The following is a 25178-nucleotide window of genomic DNA, read 5'->3' on the forward strand; positions in this document are numbered from 1 at the left end:
ATATAATATTTATAATATAATATAATATATATAATGGACTTCAGTATGCACTATAGTGTATCAACTCTGTATAGATACAACGGTATTTGTAGATGTGTATATATACAACTCAGGATATTATACCTTAAGATACATGTAAGTATGCATCTCACATGCTGTGGTTGTTGCTGTTGCTGCTCAGATTCTGCGTCGTTTCCAAGCAAATAGGGAGAAGGAAAGAGTGAAGGCGCGAGTGCAAGACCTGCCGGGGGAGGCGGACTTGAATAGAAGAAAACTCTGTCTAGATACCGCAGATCTCCTCTTCGCCTCCCCACAGCAAACAACTGCTGCTATACAGGACCTCCTAGCTCCGGAGCAGAAGCAGCAACAGCAGCAACAACAGCAGCAACAAGAGGAGCAGAAGCAGCGCGTCAAACAGCTTCCGGAGCCGCAAGACGGCTGCGAAACGGAACAGCGTCTAAAGCCTGGTACAATTGCAGCAGCAGCAGCAGCTGCTGCTGCTGCTGCTGCTTCTGCTGCTTCTAGTCCTAAGGAAGGTAAAAGCTCAGCCGGACACTCAAAATCGCCAACCCCGAATACGAAAGACAAAAGGGACAACGCAGAAAATTGTCCTCTCACGAGGAGAGGAAAGGCAGCAGCAGCTGCTGCTGCGGCGGCTGCGGCTGCTGCTGCAGGGAAATCCCCAGGGACAACCACCACGTCCGACGAAAAGGAACGACCCCAACAGCCGAGGCGCCCTAAGAGCCTGCGAGTGAAACAGCAGCAGGAGCAACAGGAGCAGCAGCAGCAACAGGCCCGCACAGCAGCAAGGCTTAGAAGGTCTTCTGTTGAGGGTGAGGAGAGTGGTGAAGAGACAGAGAAGAATTGTCTTTCTCTCCCAAGTCGTGGTGACTCGTCTCTTACTGACACAGCAGGGGGTGAAGAGACACCTGAAGTTGCTGAGGTAGGAGACGCCGGTGAGGCAGCGCGCATTGCTGGATGTCTCTTTGCTGCAGCAGTCCCTTCTTTTGTGTGTGACGAAAAGTTGTTTCAGTGTCTCTTTTTGCCTCTAAAGGGAGACAAGGGAGACAAGGGGGACAAAGGAGATATTAAAATCCCACAGAGTTACAGCGATATGCTTAATGGGCAGCGGCTGCTGGCCCGCTGCTGCCTTCTGCAGGCCTTTGCATTGCTGCTGGCTGCATGCGGTGTAAAGGCCGACAACTGCAGCAGGAAGCAACTGCAGCACCTTGCGGCAGTAGTTCGAGACATGAGCATTGAAGATGCAGCTGCAGTTGCTGCAACAGCAGCAGCAACAGCAGCAACAGCTACTGCAACTTCGCCTAGTGGCGGTACCACCGCAGCTTCTGTGTCTCCACCAGGAACAACTCTCAAGAACGGAAGCAACAGCAGCAACAGCAGCAACAGCAACAACAGCAGCTGCAGTGGCAAGTTGGCACTTGCAGCGATGAAGCCATCTACTGCAATGTCTGCAGCAGGTGCTGCTGCAGGTGCTGCGGGTCGCAAGGCACCTGCAGTAGAAGGGGTAGGGAGACAGGGAGAATCAAAAGGCGTTGGTATAGCTCGTTTGTCTCTGTTAAACCGAAATCCTTGTTGTTCTCTTTGCGGCCGTCTGGGCTCTAGCTGGCAGCAGCAACAGCAGCAACAGGGGCACGGCGAGCAGCAGCAGTGGGTAGGGGAGCCGCTGCAGCGGTGTCAGTTGTGCAATGTCAAGGTCTGCAGGACCTGCTGGGGGACAGTAGAAAGACAGCCGCTGTCTGCTTCCTTAATAAGCGAAGCAGCAGCAAGGGCTGTGCGGTTGCAGCGTAGACGGGCTTGGAAGGATGGCAGCACGAAGCAGCAACCTACAGCAGCAGGAGCAGCAGGAGCAGGTGGAGGGACAGGATCGGGAGACGATCCCAATGGGATGTGTGAGGAGGCAGCAGGAGACCCGTGGGTCTGTCCCCGCTGCGAGTGTCTCCTTTCAGGGGACTTACCTTCTGTTGCTGCTAGCCGCTGTCTCCTCTGCAGCAGAATTGACGGTCTCCTACTTAAGAGGGCGGAACAAAAATCCTCAGGGTATAATGGAACGCTTCCTGCTGCTTTTGCCTTTCCTGCTGTTGCTGTTGCGGCTGCTGTTGTTTCTATTGGAAGATCAGTAGCGAATGTGGATGTCTCACGTTGCAGCACCAGCTAAATCCCTTTGTGTGTTCCTGCTGATACATTGCTTACCTGTGCGCTTCATGTGCTGCTGCTGCTGCTTCTGTGTTTGCTGTCTTCAGGAGCAGCAGGACACCGCATCCTACTGACCCTGTATGTGGGGAGCCACAGTGGTTTCATTGTCTCTGTGCGGAGGGACTTGTCCCCCCTCGATTTGCTGCTCTACCAACAGAGTCCCTTCGCAGCATCGCGAGGACTGCCTTCGATAAACCTTGCTGCTACTGCGGCCAAAAGGTCAGCCAACAGGGTTTAGGGTTTGGGGTTTAGGGCGCACTGCTAGGCTTTACGGTTTAAGGCGAGGGGTTAGCGTTAGAGTTGTGGGGCTAGAGTCCGGTATTTGTTTAACGGTTTAGGGTATAGGGTTTAAAGTTTATGGATGTGTTTTGTGTATGCAGCAAGGGGCAACCATCAGCTGCAGCAACAACGGGAATGGCAATCGATGCTCCTACGTGTACGTCCTCCTCACCTGCAGTCGTAGCAGCAGCAGTAGCAGCAGCAGAGTGGCTGCAGTAGCAGCATTAGCAGGAGCCTCCTCGTTTTCTGGAGGAGTGTTTGCTGCTATTGCCTCTTCCGCGGCTTTATATCTTAACCTGTATTTTCTGCCGTTGTTGCTGCTGCTGTTGCTGCTGCAGGTTCCATGTGTCCTGTGCACGTGTTTTGGGGTGCCGCATGGAGGGCCACCACGGCACTTCCCACAAGTTGCAGTGTCTGCATCATTCAGCGCAGACCCAATTGAAGAATCCGCCTAATGCCCACAAGGCGCCTGCAGCAGCTAGATCATCATCAGCAGTAACAACAGCAACAGCCGACAGCCGGCTTGCACGGGGAGGCTCCTCACCCTCCAAGCCTTCGGACCCTTTGTTTCTCATAACTTCAAATCCCATCGAATACCTGCAGGTATAGATGCAAAACCTGCTGCTGCTGTGCTGCTGCTGTTGCTGCATGCGATCAAGGTGCTGTTGCGACTGATGCTTGTTGGGGTTTATTTACTCTTGCTGCTTCTTTTATTTGCCCTACTGTGTCCCTTGTTATCATTTTTGCTGCTGCCGCTCCTCTTGCTGCTTTTTGTGTCCGTTGCCCTTGGCTGTTTCAAGAGCTGCTGTAGAGAGACTGCATGAAATGGCATACGTTTTTCCGTTTTTGCTGCAGCACAACTTCCTCCCAGGTATTCTGCTGGCTGGACCACTGCACTCAAAGCCGTCGCGCACACCAGGAGCACCGGGAGCACCAGCAGCTTCAGGAGGAACAGCAGCAGCAGCAGCTTCCACGTCAGCCGCATCAGGAGGAGAATGCAGCGGTGAGGACAAAGCAGTGGAGAATGGGAAGGGAGGAGGGTCTCAGCCTGCTGCAGCCGGAACAGGGGCAGCAGGAGCAGGTGAAGCTGCAGCAGGAGCAGCTGAGTCGGATGATGACTTTGAAGATGGCAACAAGACGCCTGCTCCTCCCTCTCCGATGCATCTGGCAGAGCAGCAGGAGCTTCTGCAGCTGACACGAGTTGTTGCTGCAGAGGCCCAGAGGAAGCGAGGTGGAGAGGGGGCCCCTTTGTTTGGCCCTACACAAGCAGAAGCAGCAGCAGCAGCAGGAAGCAGCGGCAAGGAAGACGACCTGTTGCTGCCCCAGCCTAAACAGCCTAGTAGCCCAACCAAACGCAGTTGGAATCTGTTGCAAGGAGACTGCACTCAAAGAGAAACCAAGAGACGACGGGAAGATGACACCGCAGCAGTAGATGTAGCAGAAGGAGCAGCAGCAGGGCCCCGCATGCCTCGGCCTCCGCCACCGCAGGTGTCCGCGTCTGCTGCAATGCTGTCTGCCCAGTGGTATGGAGGGGCATGTGGAGGTATGTTGCCTGTGGGTGTCTCTACCTCTGCTGCAGCGGAAGAAGCAGCACCGCAGCAGGAGCAGCAAAACTCAGCAGAAGCAGCAGCGCCAGAAGAAGATGCAGACGCAAAGCCTGTCTTCTGCCCTATCTGCAATGGACTCTACAAAGAACTGCCGGGGGGCGGACCCGGGGATGGGCTTCACTGGATCGGCTGCGACTGTAAGACTACCCAGCTAACCAACGTAGCTAGCATATTGGGTAGCTAGCTAGCTAGCTATCTAGCTGGCTATATCAAGAACTTGTTATCTAGCTGTTGAACTGTCGATTGAACTGTCGATGGTTGTGTCTATCTATCCATTTATCTATGTATCCAGCTGGCTGTGTGTGCTTGTGACCAGGCTGCTTACAGTGGTACCACTGGCTGTGCTCTGGCTACACAGACGATCAGCCTCCTCCAGCTAACGAGGATTGGTATTGTTATTTCTGTGCAACGCGAGTGAGAGCAGCAATGGAGAAGAAAAACAAGGAAAAGATGGCAGCCAAAGCTCAGCAACAACTCCACTCAGCCTCTGCAGCACAGCAGCAAATGCAGCAGCAGCAAATGCACCAGCAGCAAATGCACCAGCAGCAACAACTACTAAACGCCTCTGCGCCCAAGAAGGTCAACGCGTAAGCAACAGAAATCAAAGCCGCTGTGTGATGTATCGGGAACGATAATAAGACCTTCTCTACTATTCTTTCTTATTTTCTGTCCTTGCCTCTTGTCTGTTGGCAAGAGGCAAGGACAGACTAAGTTGCTTACTTTCTCTGGCCCCTGCTGCTCCCCCTGCTCCTCCTCCTATCCGATTGCTTCTTGTTCTTCGTCTCCCTCGCTCTCAATGTTGCATGCTCTCCCGTCAATCCTTTTCGCTCACATGGTTATAGAACTACTGCTGCTGCTGTGCTGCTTTGGCGAGCAGGAGAGGAACCAAGCGCTGACTACGGGGCTACGTACACCTGAAGTGTCCGCCGTTTGCTGACTTGCAAGTTTATTCTCATTTGCTTCTTGCCGCTGTCACTAAGCCCTTGTAGGTACACACAGTGACGCCAGCCGCACAGAAATACCAGCAGTTGCGCAAGCAGCTGCAGCAGCTGCACCAGCAGCTGCAGCAGGAGCACCTGCAGCAACAACACCAGCAGCTACAGTAGCAGCTGCACCAGCAGCAGCTGCTGCTGCGACATCAGCAGCACCACCAACAGCTGCAGCTGCAGCTAGAGGTTTTGGGAATATTTATCTGGGGACGCCAGGGAGCCGAGATAGGGACAAAAGAAGTTGTCTTTGTATTTGTAGTTATTTCGTTGTCGCACTGTATTTACTGTATTGTCTCTCCTACCCTTTCTTCTTTTCATTGTATAGATGCATCGTTTTACCTTCTCATTATTTTAGTTTCCTTCAACTCGTCTTCGTGCCCCCGTTACCTGCTCGTTGCATTCATCCTTTTTATGGCCCCGGGCGTCTCTGTGCCTCTCCGATGGCTTTCTGTTCTAGATATTATATACATTGTTCATATTACATACAATATGTATATTTATTTAGAGGTGGAGAGGCGCAGATGTCATTTGAACAACTAGGGGATGGATGTAGCAGCAACGAGACACCTCGTTAGGAGGAGCTTTGATGGTGCTTAACTCATAGCAACTGCACAGGCACCCAACGGAGTATTAACTCCCCATTACACTGTACTGCCTACGGGTGCGGCTAGCTAGCTGCATGCTAGCCGGCGGCAATGTGGCTCTGTTCTTTTCTCTCCATTTGGTGCTAGCCGGGCAGGCTAGTTGTTAACTAATTATTCAAGACGCTGTGAAGCCCGCTCGTTGGCTAAACAGCAGCAGATGCACTGTCTCATGAGCGAGGAGGAGACTGAGCAGCCGGGGGTTGGGTGGCTGGGGAGGCGGTTAGGGCGTTTCCTGCCTGTACGGGAAATAGTTACCTAGGTGTTCGAGTTATACAGCTTAGATAGAGTAGTAAGTTAACTTCCGCTGCACTCATATTCGTGTGCAAAGCACTGTGAACTGGCAATCCAGCGCCGTTGACCTTCCTGGAGAAGCGGAGGGAAATCACCCCGAACGCCTTAAAAGCGGTTCTGCCTATAAACAAGTGGAAAACAATTAGTTTAAAGTAAAACGTAAGTTGAATAGGCTAATGTTCCCATTGTTTGTTCGTTGTTTAGGCACGAAATATGGCACGGCTGGCTACGTGTGAGCTGACCACTGTAGCGGGTGTCTTTCTCCTCGCATGAGGACGTGCTGGTGCGAACTGTTTAAAGGTAGTAACAACACAAAAATGAAAAATAATAAGAAGTGAATAATAGGTATTTATGGTTCTATTTGAAGAGTTGCATGCCCCGTTTTTTGCTGCTCCTGCTGCAGTTGCTGCTGCTGCTGCCTCCTGAGTACGGCGGTGTGCTCCTACAAGGTTACGAAGCTGTGAGATATATGGCGACCGTTAAGAAGGATCTTCTGCATTAAATGAAATTTTAAATTCAATTTTACTCTCGGAGGAACTTTTCTCGCCGGTTTTTTGCGTTGTGTCCCAGGCAGTGCGGCTCGGAGCATCGAGGCACACGGGCCGTTATTGTTGAATAAGGGCTTTGTACTCCCGTTTTTTTGTAGTTTTCCTATTTGAACGTTTTCGCCTACTCAATTTAACTCCATTTAAACGGTCCAAAGAAGACCACTCAGAAGCCGCAGCGTTTGGCCGCCGTTGAAGCTGCTGATGGCTGCACGCGGAAGGCCTGTACCATCGGTCCTAAATCCTAGCCTACACTAAACCCTGAACACTAAATCCTACAATGGGAAACACTATGAGTTGCTTCGACCGCTGGGGCAAGCGGACCCCTGACGGGGCTCTCTTTGCTCCCAAGAAGAGAGGAGGAGAGGACGATAGGGCCAATGCACTTTTCTCTGAACCCAAGGCCACGCTTTCAACTACCGCCAGCACTGCAACACCAGCAGCACCAGCAGCAGCAACACCAGCAGCAGCAACAGGAGGGACCCCGGCAGCTAAAGTGTGTCGCCAGTATATCGATGTTCTTCTCACACAAACCAACACTTGCTGCTGTGGAATGATCTACAACACTACGCATATGCATACGCATGTATCTGTGTATATCTTTATATATTTACTTATATTTACTTATCCATTTCTGAGCACCGTGCATGCATGAGGCCGATTTTTTTGCATGCACACTCCGATTTTTCGTCATGGGCTTGGACCTCCAGTGCAGGCGCCGTTTGTTCTTTCGTTTGCCCGCTTTTGTGTTTGTGCGTCGTCTGCTCGTTTGTTTATTTGATCGATTAACTGGTAGATTGTTTTCTTCGTTTGTTGTGTTTGCTTATTTCGTGGTGTGTGTGTTTCCCCTCGTGTCCCTGTGTCTGCTTGTACGACTATATTTTTAATTTATGTACTAATTTCTTTGCTTATACGCCTATTTATTTGTTTTGTTGATAATTTCTTAATTTGAGTAATATGCGTAATGATTTTATTCGTCCGGCACATCGATTTATTTTTCTGTCATTGTGTGTGTCATGTTCTTGTACCCTTCCATTGGGTTGCCCCCTATATAGTACAATTCTGGGGCTTTGGTGTGTCTGCATTTGTGGGTTATTTCCTCCCTAATTAACTGCGAGAGTAATGGATTTGCCGATTCTTTTATGTATTTGTTCTGCTGCAGTCTGGTGCACCGGGAGAGAGAACTAGCAGGAGGAGGCAAACATATAGCAGCAATGCAAACAAAGCAGCCGATACTGAAATGAGCAGTTATGGAGAAGAAGATGACTTTGACGAGTCGGAAGATGAGGAAGTAATTCACTACTACTATAGAACCCTGCGGACTGAATAGATTCCCAATTGCTGCTGCATGTTTGGACATTGCTGCTGGTTGCAGCACTATACTTGTCCCCCTTCTGCTGATGCACAACTTATTTATTTGTATATTTGGGCGTTCTTCTCCTACTGCTCCTTAATTTGACCTGTACAAGTTGCCAAGCCGCTCCGTATGTACGTATGTGTACTGTGACCCGTGGATTCTGCTTCTTTGTTTAGTCGATTTATTGTGGCATTTGTACTCAATTTCTTGTGCTTCGTTCTTTAATGCATGCATTTGCTGCAGCTGACGACGAGCGACGTCCGCCAGAATAAGTTGATGGCCTACCGCCGTACTCTGACGAAAGTTGTTAAACTCAAAACCCACTTGCTGAATGCAACCGTTAAAGTGACTTGCTCTCGAGACGGCAAAGAAGTGGAATGGTATAAAGGACACTCACAAGAAGGCGGAAAGGCAAAGCCCGTTGGATCCCTGCCAGTCGAGAAGGTACGTGAAACCCTGACAAGTTTGTGTTTCACGGGTTTAGGGTTTAGCAGTCAGGTTCCTTCTTGATGTAGACCCTTCAGAATCATGCACTCTGCCTTGCCTGGTCCCAAATTGTTCCTGTTTTCTACCCTTCGTTTGCTGTATTGTTTGGTTTCTGTGTTTGCCACTCCATTTGATCCTTGGTTCATGTTTTGTGAGAACCGGTGTGCTGCGTTTTGTTGTTTGTCTACGATTTGCTTATCTATTTGGTTTTTCCTTTCTGACTTATTTATTTGCAGATTACAAACATCAAAGCCCAGGCAGACAACCCCAAGGGCCTGACAATCAGCGTCAACAACCCGGCACCCACCACCTTCTCCTTTACGTAAGCAACGAAATCATCCTCTATACTAATAGTCCTCTATACTAATTTGCTTCTACATTTTTGTGTTTATTCGGTTTAGCATGTGAAGATGCATGCATAAGTATATTTGTGTATTTCGCACACATAGATATGTGCTTGTGCTTTGTAAATTATATAGTTGTGTATAACCCAAACCTATATACGTATCTACATATATAAATGCAAATGCATATAGTCTGTGTAGTAGAACCTATCTCTATGTCCTGAATGCACTTCAATTGGGCTGCAGTTTACACTGCTTTGATACCAATTGTTTTTTTCTGTTGGTTTCCACTTTTTGCTTCTGCATTCGTTCTTGTTTTTGGTTTTCAGCCGTTTGCACTTTGGTTTTCCTTTCGTTGTTTTGTGCAATTGTTTGTCGGGTCTAGTGGCTGTTAATGTGCGTGCAACTGAGTATTGCCTTTACTTCTTTTGCGTACACAGATTCAAGACAAAAGAAGAAAGAGAAGCATGGCAAAATCAACTGGAATCCCTCCGCAAGTTCATGGCAATGATCTAAACAACAAAACAGCCTTTTCCGGCGCATGCCTGCATCCATGCGATAGACGTAGTTGGAGGCAATAGGTGAGGAGAAAGAAATCACCTAGGTGAGGATGCTTGAACGCCTCTAAAGAAGCAGGAAAGGAACTTAGAGTGGCTTTCGTTCGTTGAACGAACCGTGCATGCAACAAATAGTGCAAGAAGGGATGCAAACAACAATAGGCATGAGGATATAGAAAATACGATAGAGGGACAGGCTGCGAGAGCTCCAAACGAAGACAACAGACGATATTGGAGGGCTCGGTGGAGGCAGCAGCAGCGCGAATTGAAGCAGAAGGAAGAACGGCAGCAGGGCTGGCAGCAGCACCAGCTGCTGCAACAACACTGCAAGTGCACCAGACGCAGGAAGCCGGTGTGTTCGCTGCTAAGTTTCATTGAAGGCAGTTTATCCGTTGCTGCAGAGGTTGTTGCTGTCGTTGCAACAGCCGTTGCTGCACTTGCTGCAGGTTGGTGCTCTCCCCTGTTGTCAGACGCCGATGGTGTCAGCACGATTGCTGTTTGCATGCAGCATACGGCAGCTGGTAGCTTATTTGCCTGTCTTTGGCTTGAGGCGGTATAGAAGCAGCAGCATAGGAGACAACAACAGTAAAGTAGATGTGCTGATTACGGTAGAGACAACAACTACGACAGAATTAGCTAGCATGTAACATCTGATGTTTGTTTTTCAACTCTCTTTCGGGTCCTCATTCTCAAGCAGACGGCTTGTCTCAAACTACCTTTGGCGTTTCGTCCGTTGTTTCTGCTGCTGTTGCTGCTGCCGTTGTTGTTGCTGCTGTTGCTGCTGCTGCTGCTTTTGTTGCTGTTGCTGTTGTTGCTGCTGTTGCTGCGGTGGCTCCTGGAGCAGCAGGAGCTGCTGTTGCTGCATCTGCATCTGCATCTGTTTTGCAGCTCGTTTTAGGGTAAGAGGGGCATTGATGCGACACGCGACCTCCACTTCGTCAGAGGAAATGGGAGTGAAGTCGAGGCACCGTAGAGAAGGAAGAACACTTAGTATTGTCACCCTGGATAGCGAAAGAGGAAAGAAAGATACAGAAACAGATGTACTGACAGCCCAGCAGAACTCCTAAGTAGTCACAGATGCAGATGGTGACTTCAGCGGTTCTAATTGCAGTTCCTGCGCTTTGTTGCGATTTCTAGATGAAGGCACACGTGCATTTTCATCCCAAGCAACAGCCACTAGCTAACCACTTTAAACTGGTCCACACTACACCATGCAGCACATTCATGCTGTAACAACACGCAGCGACAACCGAAAAAGAATACCAGCAACAGCAAGCCACAAGCAAAATATCAAGGAGAGCCAGGGACGAAAACAAAAAACAACAGAGGACAAAAACGGTAGACGAAACAAACGCACAGGCATACGGCACCAGGCGCAAGCCAGACACTGAAACAGGGACAAAAGAGCGAAGAAGCTTTCGGGTACAGCAAAGGGACAGTAACGGAGACAAAAAGAGCCAGAGAGACAGCTACAGAGAGAGGAACAAAAGAGACAAAGGCGAGGTCATAAACAGGGGGAGGCGCAGCAGGGAGACAGATGATGGAGAAGCGATAATTGGACAGAGGGAGGGCAGAAAATTGTTGATGCTTTTATCAGGAAGGCTTCCTCTGTACCATCTAATTAAGTATCATCTAATTAAGTGTGTATGTCTGAAAGTGTGAATATGGAAGGTTTGCCATTATAACGCTACTTGCATGGTATAAAAAGCTGAGAAGAAGTATGGAATTGCATTTACAGGCGGAAGAAGTATGGAACTGCCCTTATAATAATAGGAAGAATTACGGAAGTGCATTTATAATAGAATGGCATACCGGTACTGCGTGTCTAGCTGGAGCTCGAGGGGGTTTCTGAAGAGGGTGAGAAAGCGGAGGCATTTGTTATTTTGCAGCACAAGGACAGACATCGGATCTTGGATTTGGTTTGCATGCAGGTATATGCATTTAATCTTGCATAGCTCATTGAGAGACGAGGGAACAGCGGCGAGTTTGTTAAAAGAGAGATCGAGCCACACCAGGTTAACGTGTGGCATAGGCAGCAACATAGACAAATGTTGCCGCAGGTTAGGGGCCTCCTGCAGCTCATTGTTGTTCAAACGAACAGCTGTTGTGTAACGGGAGATGCGGCAGACCTTCGAGGCAGGCCTGTCTCCTGCCTGTATATCTCCGCTGCCGTCCTTCATAGCCATCGAGCAAACTGACACCACGCGTGTACTACGACTTAAACAAATCGACTTCCGAGTTGGAGGGAACGACGTTGTTCCTCCTCCACCTGCTCCCGTTGCTGCCGCTCCTACTGGTGCAGCAGCAGTAGCGGAGCCGGACGCAGGTGCTGCTGCGGGAGTTGCAGGGAGGAAGGAGACATTAAGCCCCTTGGAGAGGCTGTCTGGAGCGCCAACGGAAAAACGGGGGGAAGAAGCAAGCGATACAGAACCTGTTTCTATATTTGAAGGAGTTGTTGCCTCTTGTGAGCTCTCTGAAGCCGTAGGCTTGTTGCTGCAGTCATCATCCTTGTGAATCTCAGAAATGGACCGAAAAGAACGGAAGGATAGATCCAAAGGAGGGCCCGGCACAGACACACAGCGCGAGCCAACCCCAGCTACTGCTACTGCTGCTGCTGCTGCGGCAGCAGCAGCAGCAACAACAGTTGGACGAATAGGAGGAGGCGACATCGGGCATTAATAAGCAAAAATCACTTTGTTCTGCATGCAGAAGAAGACGGTGAGGCCTACTGCTTTATTTATGCATGCGTCGTAACTGCAATATGCCAAAAATACTAATCCAAGATATGCCTGTACTCTCAAGACCCCCCTCAATAAGGAGAAGATGAAGAGAGGGCAGCCAATGTTCAGGTAAAAGGAAAGTGTTTAAGGGGTTTTTTCTTAAAAAGTACTCAAGGCTGAACTCGATTCAAATACTTTCAAGTTGTGAAGTGCCTACATGCTGGAGAAACAGTTGCATTATCTCCTGGATAATCTGCATTCAATTGCAGGATTTAGAAATTTACATAAATATATTGATTAAAAAATAATAGTTTGTGATTGAGTGGGTAAAGAAACCTCTAAACCCCTGCTGAGCCCCCCGAGGTCACCCACCTGCACCGGCGCCTCCTCGCGAGAACCTTGAATCTCTCCATTTTCATGCAATAAATACAAGTGTGAAAGGCTTTGAACTTTTTAAGACAATTAAAGTGAGTTAAAAGTAGCGAATTTCAAGAAGAATGCATCAAGAAAGACAGACAGGGAGCTGTCTGTCCGCATGGTTAGGTAGAGCCAAGCCTCTACCGGTTCGTTAACCTGTTAGCACATTAAGGCAGCCAATGAAAGCAAATAATTTAATTTAAATCATTTTTGTAAAATCCGTAAATCATTGGAGAATAGAAGGCTGCAATAGGGAGTGGAATGCAGCCACCTCCAAATTCCCCCCCACGTTCGCCTGGCTGTCACCTACTGTGTGTGTCTCCTACCTAACAGCTCTCCTCCTTGCTAACTTCTCCTTGCGTTTCTGCTTAAACGGCTAACCCCTCTGAACTCACCTGTTATAAAATTCCTTTATGTCCGTAGTTATGCTCGACAAATGAGAGCATACGGGAAAACACTATAACAGTCCCATCGGGATTTTCTGCAAATAATAACACAGGTCCTAATCTGCTCTTTCTCTGCCCCAGCTGGCCAACTTTTGGTTTGTTCCCGTCTTTCTTCCAACAATGAAGCTCCGTATATCACTTGTGGGGTCTTTGCTGTTCACAGTAGTAGCAGCTGGACGAGCCGCAGCAGTAGCCGGAGAAGCAGGAGTAGCAGGAGGAGCAGCAGCAGCAGAAGGCACACAAGCAGCAGAAGAGATGCTTCTGTCCCCTCGAGATGTCATCGAACAACTTATATTTCAGTCTATTATCAACGAGACGATCCCTACTGCTTTAAGACGAGGTGCACAACAAGAACCCACCGCATTACCTTCGACACAATAAATAAAGCGAGGATGGTGTTTGGTTGAGCACAGACAGTGGTTGTCCTGCTCCTCTACTTCCTCCCTTGTGAGCATCTTTACTCTCATATTTTGTACTTCCCCTTCTCTTTGTTCTCCCCCAAAACAGGTTAATCCCCTTGAGGTGTATGTACACCTGGGCAGCAGGAAACATCCTTTATCTGATTCGCCTTTTGTTCTGAAGTACAACTCACTACATGGAGACAATATAGACACACTAACCACGTACAGAAAAATAGAGAGAGACACAGGCAGCGCAAGAGAAAGAAGACGAGAAGAGAGGAGGTAGACTGCCTGCTGGCTGTATTTGCTGCTGAACCTTCTATTAGGTTCATCAATGTGCAATACAATATCAACAGTTCAAATAATAATGGTGGCAAGAATAGTAATAATACTAGGAATGAGGGTAGCACTGCTGCTAATAAGAATAACGAGCACTACTACTTATAATGTGAGGCAGTAATACTATTTACAGAATAATATAATTAATTGTACAAATAGCAATGCCAATAGGAAATGAAAGCACATGAACGACTTTCGTGTGGACAACTAATGTGAGAGCAAGCCATAATACAGTGGGAATTGGAATAACAGCAGAATCGGCTGGTCGCCTGTGCCTGTATAAAGCGTATAAGGATGTCAGCGAGCATGATAAGCATTATGTACATTAACATACATATCTGCATATGCCCTTACAAATGGATATCAATCGTTGCATATGTGCAGGCCTATGCACATACACACATTTATAAGCGCATATGTACAAGATAGAAATATACACACCTACAACTACCTGCGGATAAACACCGCTCTATATTGCTTTCGCGCCGACATAGGGTGAGGTCTGGGGCAAGTGGAGGCAAGCAGCTCCGTTATGTGTTATCTAGAAGAGACCAAATTGAACGCTGCCTCGTAACGAAAAGCAAAACTCTTTTTCTCTCCGTTCGACCGTTACAAGAGAGGTATGCCGTGTAGATAAGTTCGGCTTAGATTTTCCAGGAGAAAGAGAAAATTGTTTGTACAGAAGCGAAGAAAATCGCCCATTCGCTAGGAAGCGAAGAACAAAAACGATACAAACGAGGAGTCCAGGCAAACATCCTACTGCTGCTGCTGCTGCTAGTTGTGGTCGAGCCGCTACAGCTTCAACTCCCTGGTGCTGTTCCAGCATCCGTTGCACCCGATGTTGCTGCTGTTTCTGAAGCTCCCGCTGATGATGCTGTTGATATGTACAGGCCTGCAGGAGCTGCTGTTCCTCTAGGTCCTGCTGGTGCAGCAGCAGCAGCAGCCAGGTACTTGTGTTTATGTTGTCCTTAAGCGGGGGCTGGTGCAGCTTCTGTAGTTGCTGCTTCCAGTGCGATTCCAGCTCTCTGTGCAGTTGATGTGAGAGGTTGTGTTTCCCTTTGCTTCTAGAGCAGTTCCGTTTATTTATGTTCCTCCATATTCTCTGTGCTACCGCGTTTGTCCCGTGTGTTAGAGGCCAAAGAAGCCGCTATCCAAATACGCAGCTTCTATTGCCTGTAAGAAACAGAGGAAATAGTGTAGATATACAGTATTACTTAACACACAATTAAATTCCACCCCATAACATTCAATGTACATGTACGGTCGGGGCTTAGGGCAACTAAAGGCATTATAAAGGGCATTTAGAGGCCACTGGAGATATGAAAAGAAGACAGTCATACACAATAAATGCGCAAACAATGACACATATAAACACGAACACAGGTATTACACAGCATGCAATTAGTAAATACATATATATCTCTATACAGTACATGTAATGTAAATAACGCACAAAATACAGATTAAAAACCGAATATTTTCATTTTATACCCACATCTGTGCTGCATACCAAACCTACAATGTACATAACAATGAAAAATCGCAAATTAAATACAGTACATCATAATGCACAGATCTGAAAAGGACGGCAAACCTACCTAATTGTCTGAAACAGAACAAAAGCAACATTTCCTTGCTAGAAAAAAGGGTGAATAAAGTACAAATGCAAACGCCGGCATGAAAGAAAATAAAATGACAAACCGACAAACAACATAGGCGAACAATCGGAAAGAAAACAAGTAAGGTGCCCCAACATAGACTAGAAAGGTCAAAAATGAGAGAATCGTTAGTACTGTAGGAGAGCGCAAAACGTCTATCATTGCTGCTCTTCCTGAATGCTTCTCTATATTACTACTGCTGTGTTTTCACTGCATTTGTGTGTTTATTTATTTGGTGTGCTCCGGGCTTCATTTATCGATATCCTTGTGTGTATTTATTCAGTTAATTTTATTAATACCTCGAAATTCTGCAGTAGTATACACATGTCCTCCACATGGCCATCATAGGCCTCGGGAATGCCCCCGTCGTTTTCTTCTTGTTGTTCCTTCTCTTGGTGTTTATTTGGCGTTTGCTTCTGCCTTTTAGTTATTGTTGCTTCCTTTTGGAGGAACATTTGGACTCCACGGAGGTGCGTTTGCATCGGTGTTTGCTTCTTTTTATTGTTGGCTAGCACATCTTTTTTCTCCTGGTTGGTCTTTGGCCGTTGTAAGTTTTGAACTCTATCGCAGCTGCCTAGTTGTTTTCTCTCTACATCTTTATGTCGCTTAAATGGCTTCCCTCCTGCTTCGTTTTGTTCCGCCTTCTCTGTTTCCTGGACATTCTTCAACGTTTCTCGTCTTTGTTCTTCCTCCTCGCCGTTGTTGTTTGCCACTTCTCCATCCTCGGCTTTATCTTCCTTCACTTTGTCTCCCTCTGATCCTTCGCCCCGGGCATCATCATCATCGTCTTGGTCTCCATCTGATCCCTCCTCTGTGTGCCCTCCTGTGGCCTCCTGTTGTGTTTCTCCTTTATTTCTGTGGATTTCATTGTCTCTTTCTCTTCCTCTCCGTTGCTCCTCTACCGTTTTGCACCTATATTTTGTTATTCTATGTATGCCTTGATTGCTTTTCCCCCGTTTTTCTTCCAGGTATCCTGTATCTTCTTCCGATATATTCTCTCCGTCCATTTCATCGTCTATTTGCTGTTTCCACGTTTCCTCTTCCTGTGTGCAATTCATCAGCTCCTTTATGGCCTCTTCAAGGAACGAGAAGCCCGTTCTAGTGCTCATTTGCGTCATGAAGCTTTCTTCTGGGTAAAAACAAAGAGGGGCTGTAAATAATCAAAAACGCCACACAGAGAAAACAAAAGAGAGACCAACATGTTCGCCCTTGCCTTCATTTAACCCCATCTAAAGCATACAGCAGAGGCTAAATACAGATACTAACCAACAACATAATGAGGAGTTGACGCAACTCAAAGCAAAACAAGAAAAAACCTCTACGGCCCTCTGGTCACGCCGATGCATATGTATTATATATGTGTACACAATGTTATACTGTATCTCGTATGTTTTGCCTAATACTGTACCGATAATATATAATATATAGCATCCAGTACAGAGATGATATATCGACTATATGACCAATATTTTAATTGGTAGACCACAAGCAAAAGAACAACGATATACGGCGACAAACTGGGTTACAAACAGAAAACGAGAAGAGTAAGCACAGACAAACAAATTGGAAGAGACATGCATAAGTGGCCTCTGTCTCTGCCTCTGCGTCGCGCTGTTTTGAAGACGCAAGCATAAAGAAGACTTTCTCTGCTTTTTGTCTTACAGACAGAAGGGAAGGGGTCCCCCTTTCGGCTAGACCTGAGGCCGTGTGGTCGCTCTGTGTTGCAGCTGCTGTTTGAAGCTTCCGCCTTGTCTATTTCTCTCTGAGGCAGGCAGCAGCGATCTACATTCCTTAGATCGAGGTTCTCTAGCTCTAGCCCCAGCTGCAGACGCTTCTCCTGCCACTCTGCACCGACCATCGCTGCTTCCAGGCTAATGAAGGAAGGCAACCCTCTGACGTTTTGCCGTCGCCGTTGCTGTTGCTGTTGCTCTTGCTGGAGCTGCTGTTGCTGATTCTGTTGCTGCTGCTGTTGTTGATGCTTTTCTTCTGTGTGTAGATTACTGAACGTTTGTGTAATTGTGCGATTTGTCTGCTTGCTGTTTTCCTTTGGTCGGCTTGGGTTGTTTGCCTCGTCTTGCGGCTGAGCCCCCAGAGGGCTCGCATCAAAGAGTCCGCATTGGTTGGCTGCTCCTTCGGGGTCAAAGGGTGTTCTTGAAATGGACTCGAGAGCTCTCAACACAGAGGAAAGATAGTTTGACAGACTCACAGAAGAGGAGTAAGACCCACAAGTAGGCACCGATGGAGGATAAGAAGAACAAGGGTAGGAGGGATGCGAACAACATGAAGAACAAGAACAGAAAGAACAGGACGAAGAAGAACACGAAGAAGCAGAAGATGCTCCAGAAACTGCCTCCTCTTCCAGGAATGCTTTGATTTCTTCCTTCAGTGCCTGCAACTCCTGTGCGTCCAGTGTCTTGCAAGGTCGTGGTGCAGTGCTTGCACTACTTTCCTTTGCAGTAAGAGAGGTGCTGGCAGCGCAGAAGGCTTCTTCTTGAAACCTCGCTTGTGCGCTATCTAGCCACATAGACCCGAACTGCACAGCGTCTGCTGATATCTGCTCTTCCTCCTTCAACCCCTCACCCAGCCCCTCTGCGCCTTCGGCTAAAAACAAAGCTTCTTCTAAACTGCTCATTTCGCTGTCTGCTAACAACGGGTTCCCCACACACGAGCCATCTTCTCCTCCCTTGAAACCCGCTTCAAATCCGCAAATACCCTTGAACGACACACCAACACCAACGCCCTCCATCCTCCCTAAATCTAACTTGCCGATGCTACTGTTGCTGCTACTGCTACTGCTGCTACTACTCGTGCCTTTCTGCTGCGAACCCGCGGTGCGGGATGCAGGAATGGTCTGCACAGAGGGGCGCCAACGCGGGTCCGCCGCCTCCTCTCCTCGCCGGCTCAAACGGCCACGAGCAGCGGCAGCAGCAGCAGCTGCTGCTGCTGCCGCTGTTGCTGCTGCTGCTGGAAGCTTAAGAACTTTGCTGGGGGGACACCTCTCCAAGAGGGGCCCTAAACCCAAACTGTACATGGGAACAGCAGCAGCGCGATACGCTTTTTTTAACGGCAGCCGCTGCAGCAGTCCCTGCCAAATACCGCCTCCCATTCTCTCACCACAACTGGTAGCAATTTCCTGAGGAGGAGGAAACTGACACCCCGCAGCAGCACCAGTAGCCGAACGGGCACCAGCAGCAACAAAGGCGGGGGCAGCCGTAGCAGGATGCTGACTGCCTGCATTCGCGCTGAGGGCCTTTGACAAAGCATTCTCTGGTGCTTCCCTATCGTCTGGAGGCATTTCCAGCCACATGTCCGAACCCCCGACAGGGGCGGTGACTCTGCCCTCGAGCAGCGGGTCGGAACTGCTGCAGCAGCTGCTACTGCTGTTGCTGCTGACGTTACTGTTTACGCCTTTTCTTCTCTCGCCCACCGCAGTGGCTGCTATAGGCTGAAAGCCCTCAAGGCAAACGTCCCCTGCTGCATCGAGCTCCCCAGAGGCAATGATGCTCTGTGCCAGTTCCTCATTGTACATCACAGTACACCTTAGCGTTCCCAAAGCAGTTCCAAGGGAAAGAAATGTGCGGCGTTCGCATGCATCTCTCCGTGCATTGCTGCCGGACACATCTTGGCCTCCGAATGGAGAACAACAACTGCTGCTGCAGCTGCAGCAGCAGCAGCTGCTGCCGCAGCTCAGACATGGAACTGTGAGAGTGCCCTCGCGACCTGTAGGCAGTGGATCTCCATGACTTCTACTCTTCGGGGCACTGATGCTAGCGTGGTGGTGACGGCGGGAGGGCGAGAGGGGCGCCTTATAAGTGCGGCTATTTGGTTGAGGTGTACACGCGTTGGAGCAGGTCAAAGGGGCACCAGGCGGTGGCTCCTGAAGGGCTGAAGAGGAGTAATACGAAGGCTGCTGAGAAGAACTGCCTGCAACACAGGTGCGTGCCGTGTTACACACCAGAGGAGGGGAACGCAAGTTCTCTGTTGGGGACCAGCTGGGGTTTGCTTGTGCTCCTGCACCTGCGAAGCTTTCAGATGAGCGGCACACCAAAATGTCTTCCAAATCAGATCTGTAGGCAACAAGAGGCACCCACGGGGCCTCGGCATGAGCTCTCCTATGGCGCCTGCGAGACTCTCCTGTTCGCCAACGAGCGAGCAGGTGGGTCTCGACGTATATCTTCTGCTGGTGACCGCCTCGCTTGTGCTTTGCTCTTTCGTTGTCGGCCAAAGCCAGAAGTGCTGGGTGAGTCGGGAGAAAGTGCAACGTAGCCAGCAAACCTTTCAAAGCTGTGCACAACTTCCTGTGTTCAAACTTCGCCTGCCGGTCAGATGTCGCCAAGGGCTGGAAGTTGAGGATCCACTGTTCTAGGCAGTGATGCGTATAGCTCTCTCCTGGAGATGAGTGGGGAGCAAGCAACGGCGACTCTTTCCCTTCGAATTCTGGAAATATACTGCCATCGTGAATGTTCAGTGTGGACGAATGATGTTCCCGGCAAGGGTACTCAGCCGACGCCCTACTCCTCAAGTCCACTTCATTCAGGTCACTCTCAATGGATTTCGCATCGTGAGGCCGCACAGACGAAGAAGCGCTTCTGCAGTCTACTTGGTCTAAAAGGCGTATCACAGGTATGCGTAAAGAAACGACTACCCGAAGCTGCCATGAATGCTGCAGATTGAACTTTGGGTCACAGAGCAGAGCAGCCCTCAAACTCTCAATTTGCGGAATCTCGATGCGAAAATGTCGGGCCGACTCTGGGGTAAAATTCACCGAGTGGAGGCAAGCACCCCGGGGTTGTCCACTATTGTTCTTACACGAAGTACTAACGTTTCTTAGGGCGTTATTCGTTACAGTTACATCCCACATGGATCGGTCATTGCTGAAGAGAGGCAAGGCCAACTCATCGGAGATGTGTGTTGGCCGAAGGAGATTTACAGGATTACAGGAGGGAAAGCCAATAAATGGGAACAACCGGTGAGCTACGATTGCTTCCAGAGATGCCGTAACCCACTCGGTCATGTAGTACTCAAGGTGCCTTGGGGGTATCATTTCGCGGCACTGCCCCCACAAGCGCCGGATTAACAAGGCCCCTCTTCATGAAAATAACCTGCATCCATCCCACTTGCTGAAAATTGTTTGAGTATTTTAGGATACTTGAGGGAAGCGCAGACATGCATGGGAAACTGCATGCACTGAAGTACGGCTATGCTGATGGCTGGACACACCTGCTCAACTGTGCATGCAGATGAGTTGTTTCAAGCGAATGCCAAGTTGGCTGCACTAGAGAATAAAGAATACTGTGGTCTATTTGAGCATTCAATGGAAATCTATTCAGTAACTCTTTGAGCGAAGTTCCGCTCTTGGAGCCTGTTGACCACTGGACCCTAAGTCAATGAGCCCTGATACAGAAAGTACTTATCTGGAGTAGACTGAGAGTTAACTATGTATTTATAACAGTTGCTACTGGGTATTAATTGTAGTGGTCTACAAATTAATTGCCGAGTTGTCGGCAAATGCGTTCAGGACACATCGCACGCGAAGCGGTAGCAACTGAAATACAGAATAAATTCGGTGCAGCCAGAATCTCTAAATCCCCTTCATATGTGAAGCTTAGTAGCAACCACAGAAAAAATAAGGGTTCCGCTTCCCCATACACTAACAGCCGGGCTGCTCATCCGGCTCGCCCAGGTGTCAAGACAGTCGGCAGGCAACAGCCTACCCTGGCTGTTCACAATTCGTTTCAGACATAAAACTACTTGAGAGGCAAGTCTACAAACGTCACCTTCAAAGCTTAATATGTAAGTTGTTCCCTGGTCTAGACATTGTATGTTCAAACCACTAATCTGCATCGTTTCAGAAGTCACTGAGGCCTTCGCTACATCACAACCGCCAAAACTTCCCGAAGATGTTGGATGTTTCGAGGAATACGATGGACAAGATCACTTCCCAGAACCCTCAACAAATAATGGAGGGCCTGTCCGATTTGGCAAGCAAATCGCGTAACGAACTAGCTGCGCGTTTCACGGCTTTACAAGCAACGATGGAGTCGTATTCGAAAGTTGATATCACGAATCATGTAGTATCCCATATGGTCGACAGCGTCCGACCCGCTAATCTGGCGGAGTCTATCAGCGAAGGAAGCAGCAGTTTGCAAGAGACCGTTGCTGTGTACACAAAAACTGTCAGGGATATGCTGCCCCCAATGGACAAGATCTATGAACTAATCGCGTCAACGTTTGACGTGTCCGCGAAGATGGATCAACTCAAAGCCATCCGCCTCCAGGATATTTCTCCCGGAAAAACCGTTCAAGACCTCGCCGAATTCAGCGACCTTTCCGGAGCCTTCGAAACCCTGAGGCAACGCGTTACATCTGTATTGGAACCAGTAGTTCATGCTGTCGCCTCTATGGATCTACAACAGAAGTTCAACGACTTCACCCAGCGGCTTTAAACCAGAAAGCACTGGCTATGCCTGCTTTCCGTGCCATGCTGCGTATTGGTTGCACTGATAGCCAAAAACTCGGAGCTCTGAGTTTGTTTGGTACAAATACCCCTATCACCTCAGTTCACACGATTAAAGCAACCAGCAGAGAAAGCAGCTGCTGTCGCAAGGCTTTAGCCTTCGACGGTATTCACCGGTCCCTTTGACGGTGGAGGCAAACTTCCGCTAAGCGATAATCACTCTTTTATTCCCACGAGCCACATGAGGCCGGTGCCTGTTGCAACCTGTGCTAGTTAGTGCATACTTCACTCCGGAAGCGTAGTAAAGCACACAACACTAGAAGCCAGTTTACATTGCAAATTATCCTTAGAAAGCCAAACCAGCCGCCATTATGATGCCTTAGAACAAATCACAGGCAGCGGCTCTGGAATTCTTTCCCTGCACGATGTTCATTCCCACAGCTACGCAAGAATTCAAGGGAACAAATGCTCAGTGTAGGACATTAGAGCTCCAACAATCAAATTGAATGCCCCGAGACCACCTTGTTCGCAATGAATTGGAAATACACTACCTGGAATCACTGAATAGTACATCATGCCGTGACCTATGCCGCTGCACAAGGAATCTACAAACTCCTGCGAGAAACCGCAAAAAGGAATGTTTCTTTTGCCGGGAACAGACATATCCAATGGTTTCAGACTTTCCTCTACTCCTGTAGTGGATGCATAGTGCATCAGAACGTAAGGCGTGAACCCATTCAACATTGCCTGTAAAGAACACCACACAAAATATGTTCCAACGTGCACGCCGGCCAAGCGCAAACTACCCACACACAGAGTTGAACCACAGCTCGTTAGAAAATCGGTAGAGCGAACCCTCACATTTTGTGCAACTTCAGCCGAAAAAGGCTTCTCATGATGTTCTGAAAAGTCTTTCACTGACTCAGAACGCCAGTTCCAAACTCCACGGATAACTGCCTCCAGCCGTCGTTTCAAGTACATCTTGTATTCGATCTGCAAATCATTATGCGTCTCGGGGAACAGCTCGCAGCCAGTCAGTGATCTACTTGAAGTATGAGGCATATGAGCAATATCCCCGTTGGACTGGTCTATGTCTTGGTCTATTTGACCAATAGAAGGCCGAGGAGTAACAGTACAAGCGGTTGTGTTCAAACTCTCCTCAAGCGTTATTGTAGATCCTTGACTTTCGTTACTGTCAGGGGCCTTAGCAAGCTGAGAAGTGGAGCTTCGTACACCACTACCCGAATGGTTCCATGCGTGGTTGGGAGCGAAAGCAGCACCACCTTGATAAACGCGCCCCTTGTCATCTCGAGGGAAGCTTAGCCTATCCGAAAACCGCTGACTGTGACACTCGAAGGTCTTTACTTGCTCATCTGCAGCTGTTGGATTGTGAACAGGAGAACTCGTGTCACTGGTAGGTAACGGCAAAGCAACACCAGCTTCGGCATTATACGGGTCTATGGGGAACGCGGAAGAGGACACAGACCACCGGTGAGCAGTAGCGACCTGAGTACGCCACCTGGAGTTCTCGCATTCGCGGTGTGTATCCGACAGCTGCATATCTGCAGGAGACTGTGCCCTCCAAGGCGGTGGAGCAACAGCATGTGGAGTGTTTAGGTGGGATATTCCTTTCCTGCACCTGCTGGATCCATCAAACAGGGCTTCACTGTGCCGGCCAGTGTTGCGATGAGGCGGTGCGTACGGCATGTGATGTAGATACTGCTGCGGAGGAGAAAAGTGCCTTTGATAAGATGTATGAAAAGGCTGTGCATATGGCACACAAGGGGAGTTTGGAGGCGAGAGTGATGAATGTTTAAGGGGACGACGATCTAATCCAAGTTGTCCACATGGAAGGCATCGTTCCCGTTCATCGTTGTACACAGGCCTCCGTCGCGTAGAAGGTGTGAAAGTCTGCTAAATCATACATGAAAGCAAACAACAAATAAAATGATAAAAACACCAAAAGTGGACAAATGGAAATGCAATGTTCTCGAGAAACAACCTCATTCAGTGCAGAGCAAGTGGGGAGATTCCCTGTGGGCTGCAGAATGGTAGCACATACTTTTCTGTATCCAGACTCCTGCGTTATACACGGCTGCACTGACTGCTCAGAACAATGCAGCTGATATCCCCTGGGAGACCGTGAGTTTGAGCGAGCGTTCCCATTCCAGACAAAGTTGCAGGAAGCGGGTGTGGTTGCGTGGCCAGGCTGAGTCCCTTGGGTGGCTTCTGTCTTCCTCCTAGCTTGGCCATCATAATATTGAACGGAGGCGGCTGATAGTTGCTTGCTGAATTCTGCACCTGCTCTGTGTAGCCCTTGTTCGTTCTGTCCCTGTTCTGTCTGGTACGGAGTATCCTTCTGTGCCTCATTTATACATCCGTCCTTCTCCACCTCCTGGGAGCCACTCCTTCTTCCCACGCGACGAATCTTTACTGTGTCTCCCTGTCTGTTGTCATGTTCCCCCATTGAGCTGTCTGCTCCTTCTCCTATGGCGCGTTGTCCTGTCTTTAATGGGATTATGCTATCACTGCCAGTACCAGCAGAAGCATAGACGGTCCTTTCTTCTGCTACAGATCCATTCCCTGAGATTCGAACACAGCATAGCACACATATCAACTTTGTCCAGTTAAAGCATTCGCCAAAAGAAAGAGCAAATAAAGATAAAAAATAGACATATGCAGACACAGCAGAACCCATCGACAATAATATGGGTGAATCAGTGCATCTGCTAAAAACCACAGGGAACACAGCATGACTCTTCTATACCACTAAACAGAAACTTCATCGTCCCCCTGTTGACGTCTGCGTGTTTACGTCCTCAACATCTTATTTCTCTGGCCGCCAACACTACACTGATAATTTCTCTACTTGACCATTTGAGGGTGCATGCACAATACTTTTACTAGCCCGAACTCCCCCCTACTGATCCCTCGCAGAGCAAACGCCCACCGTTGGCAGTAGCAGACTCCCTTGGGTTTCCTCGGTCTTTTTCTTCGACAGTGCTTGCTGTAGTTGAGAAAGAGGAAGAAGATGAAATAATTTTAGGTCTAGGAGGTGCGGGCTCAAAGAGAACCTTAGGGAGAATTCTTATCCCCTCTGCCGCATTTCTACCCTGCCTATCCTTCTTTTCATCATCACCACAAGACAACAATGACTCTTGTGCCTCCCTCATGTTATTATTGTCCGTTTGTTCAGTGTTGGTGTTACTGTGTTCTGTCTGTGCCTCTGTTGGTACACATTGTGATGGAGGGGAGAGGGAAGGAGAGTTACCACTGTTGCTGCTGCTGCTGTTATTGTTCTTGTTATTGATATTGTTACTGTTATTGTTACTGCCATTGTTATTGTTATTATTTGTGTGTCTTTGTTCATCCTTATGTTGTTGTATAGTTGTTGATGAATTATCTACCTTAGCTGCATTAGCAATAC

The 25178-nt window shown here is 48.6% G+C and overlaps 7 protein-coding genes across 7 annotated transcripts; 3 read left to right on the forward strand and 4 right to left on the reverse strand.

Annotated features, from left to right (window-relative positions):
* Positions 1 to 181: 181 nt before the first annotated feature.
* EMWEY_00033470 (PHD-finger domain-containing protein, putative) lies at positions 182 to 4691 on the forward strand (the record flags this gene model as incomplete). Its single annotated transcript, XM_013481860.1, has 6 exons — positions 182 to 2021; positions 2262 to 2433; positions 2595 to 2650; positions 2921 to 3096; positions 3349 to 4237; positions 4417 to 4691. Coding segments are annotated over 6 exons (3408 nt in total), but the record flags the coding sequence as incomplete, so codon positions are not given.
* A 2158-nt stretch (positions 4692 to 6849) lies between these two features.
* Positions 6850 to 9272, forward strand: EMWEY_00033480 (hypothetical protein, conserved; the record flags this gene model as incomplete). The annotated part of the gene is made up of 5 exons (XM_013481861.1): positions 6850 to 7065; positions 7732 to 7860; positions 8170 to 8370; positions 8649 to 8734; positions 9197 to 9272. 5 exons carry the CDS (start codon positions 6850 to 6852, stop codon positions 9270 to 9272), a joined length of 708 nt encoding a protein of 235 aa, XP_013337315.1.
* Positions 9273 to 10025: 753 nt separating this feature from the next.
* On the reverse strand, positions 10026 to 11982 carry EMWEY_00033490 (leucine rich repeat protein, putative; the record flags this gene model as incomplete). Its single annotated transcript, XM_013481862.1, has 2 exons — positions 10026 to 10314; positions 11126 to 11982. The coding sequence occupies 2 exons, from the start codon at positions 11980 to 11982 to the stop codon at positions 10026 to 10028; spliced, it is 1146 nt and encodes a 381-aa protein (XP_013337316.1).
* A 3587-nt stretch (positions 11983 to 15569) lies between these two features.
* EMWEY_00033500 (hypothetical protein, conserved) lies at positions 15570 to 20338 on the reverse strand (the record flags this gene model as incomplete). The annotated part of the gene is made up of 2 exons (XM_013481863.1): positions 15570 to 16444; positions 16957 to 20338. 2 exons carry the CDS (start codon positions 20336 to 20338, stop codon positions 15570 to 15572), a joined length of 4257 nt encoding a protein of 1418 aa, XP_013337317.1.
* An 856-nt stretch (positions 20339 to 21194) lies between these two features.
* EMWEY_00033510 (hypothetical protein, conserved) lies at positions 21195 to 21740 on the forward strand (the record flags this gene model as incomplete). The annotated part of the gene is made up of 1 exon (XM_013481864.1): positions 21195 to 21740. The coding sequence occupies one exon, from the start codon at positions 21195 to 21197 to the stop codon at positions 21738 to 21740; it is 546 nt and encodes a 181-aa protein (XP_013337318.1).
* Positions 21741 to 22204: 464 nt separating this feature from the next.
* EMWEY_00033520 (hypothetical protein, conserved) lies at positions 22205 to 23311 on the reverse strand (the record flags this gene model as incomplete). Its single annotated transcript, XM_013481865.1, has 2 exons — positions 22205 to 22498; positions 22613 to 23311. 2 exons carry the CDS (start codon positions 23309 to 23311, stop codon positions 22205 to 22207), a joined length of 993 nt encoding a protein of 330 aa, XP_013337319.1.
* Positions 23312 to 23580: 269 nt separating this feature from the next.
* Positions 23581 to 24924, reverse strand: EMWEY_00033530 (hypothetical protein; the record flags this gene model as incomplete). The annotated part of the gene is made up of 3 exons (XM_013481866.1): positions 23581 to 23662; positions 23893 to 24334; positions 24702 to 24924. 3 exons carry the CDS (start codon positions 24922 to 24924, stop codon positions 23581 to 23583), a joined length of 747 nt encoding a protein of 248 aa, XP_013337320.1.
* Positions 24925 to 25178: the final 254 nt, after the last annotated feature.

Source organism: Eimeria maxima, genomic scaffold (genome assembly GCF_000499605.1).
Source record: "Eimeria maxima Weybridge genomic scaffold, Emw_scaff447, whole genome shotgun sequence".
In the NCBI taxonomy this organism is placed as follows: Eukaryota; Apicomplexa; class Conoidasida; order Eucoccidiorida; family Eimeriidae; genus Eimeria; species Eimeria maxima.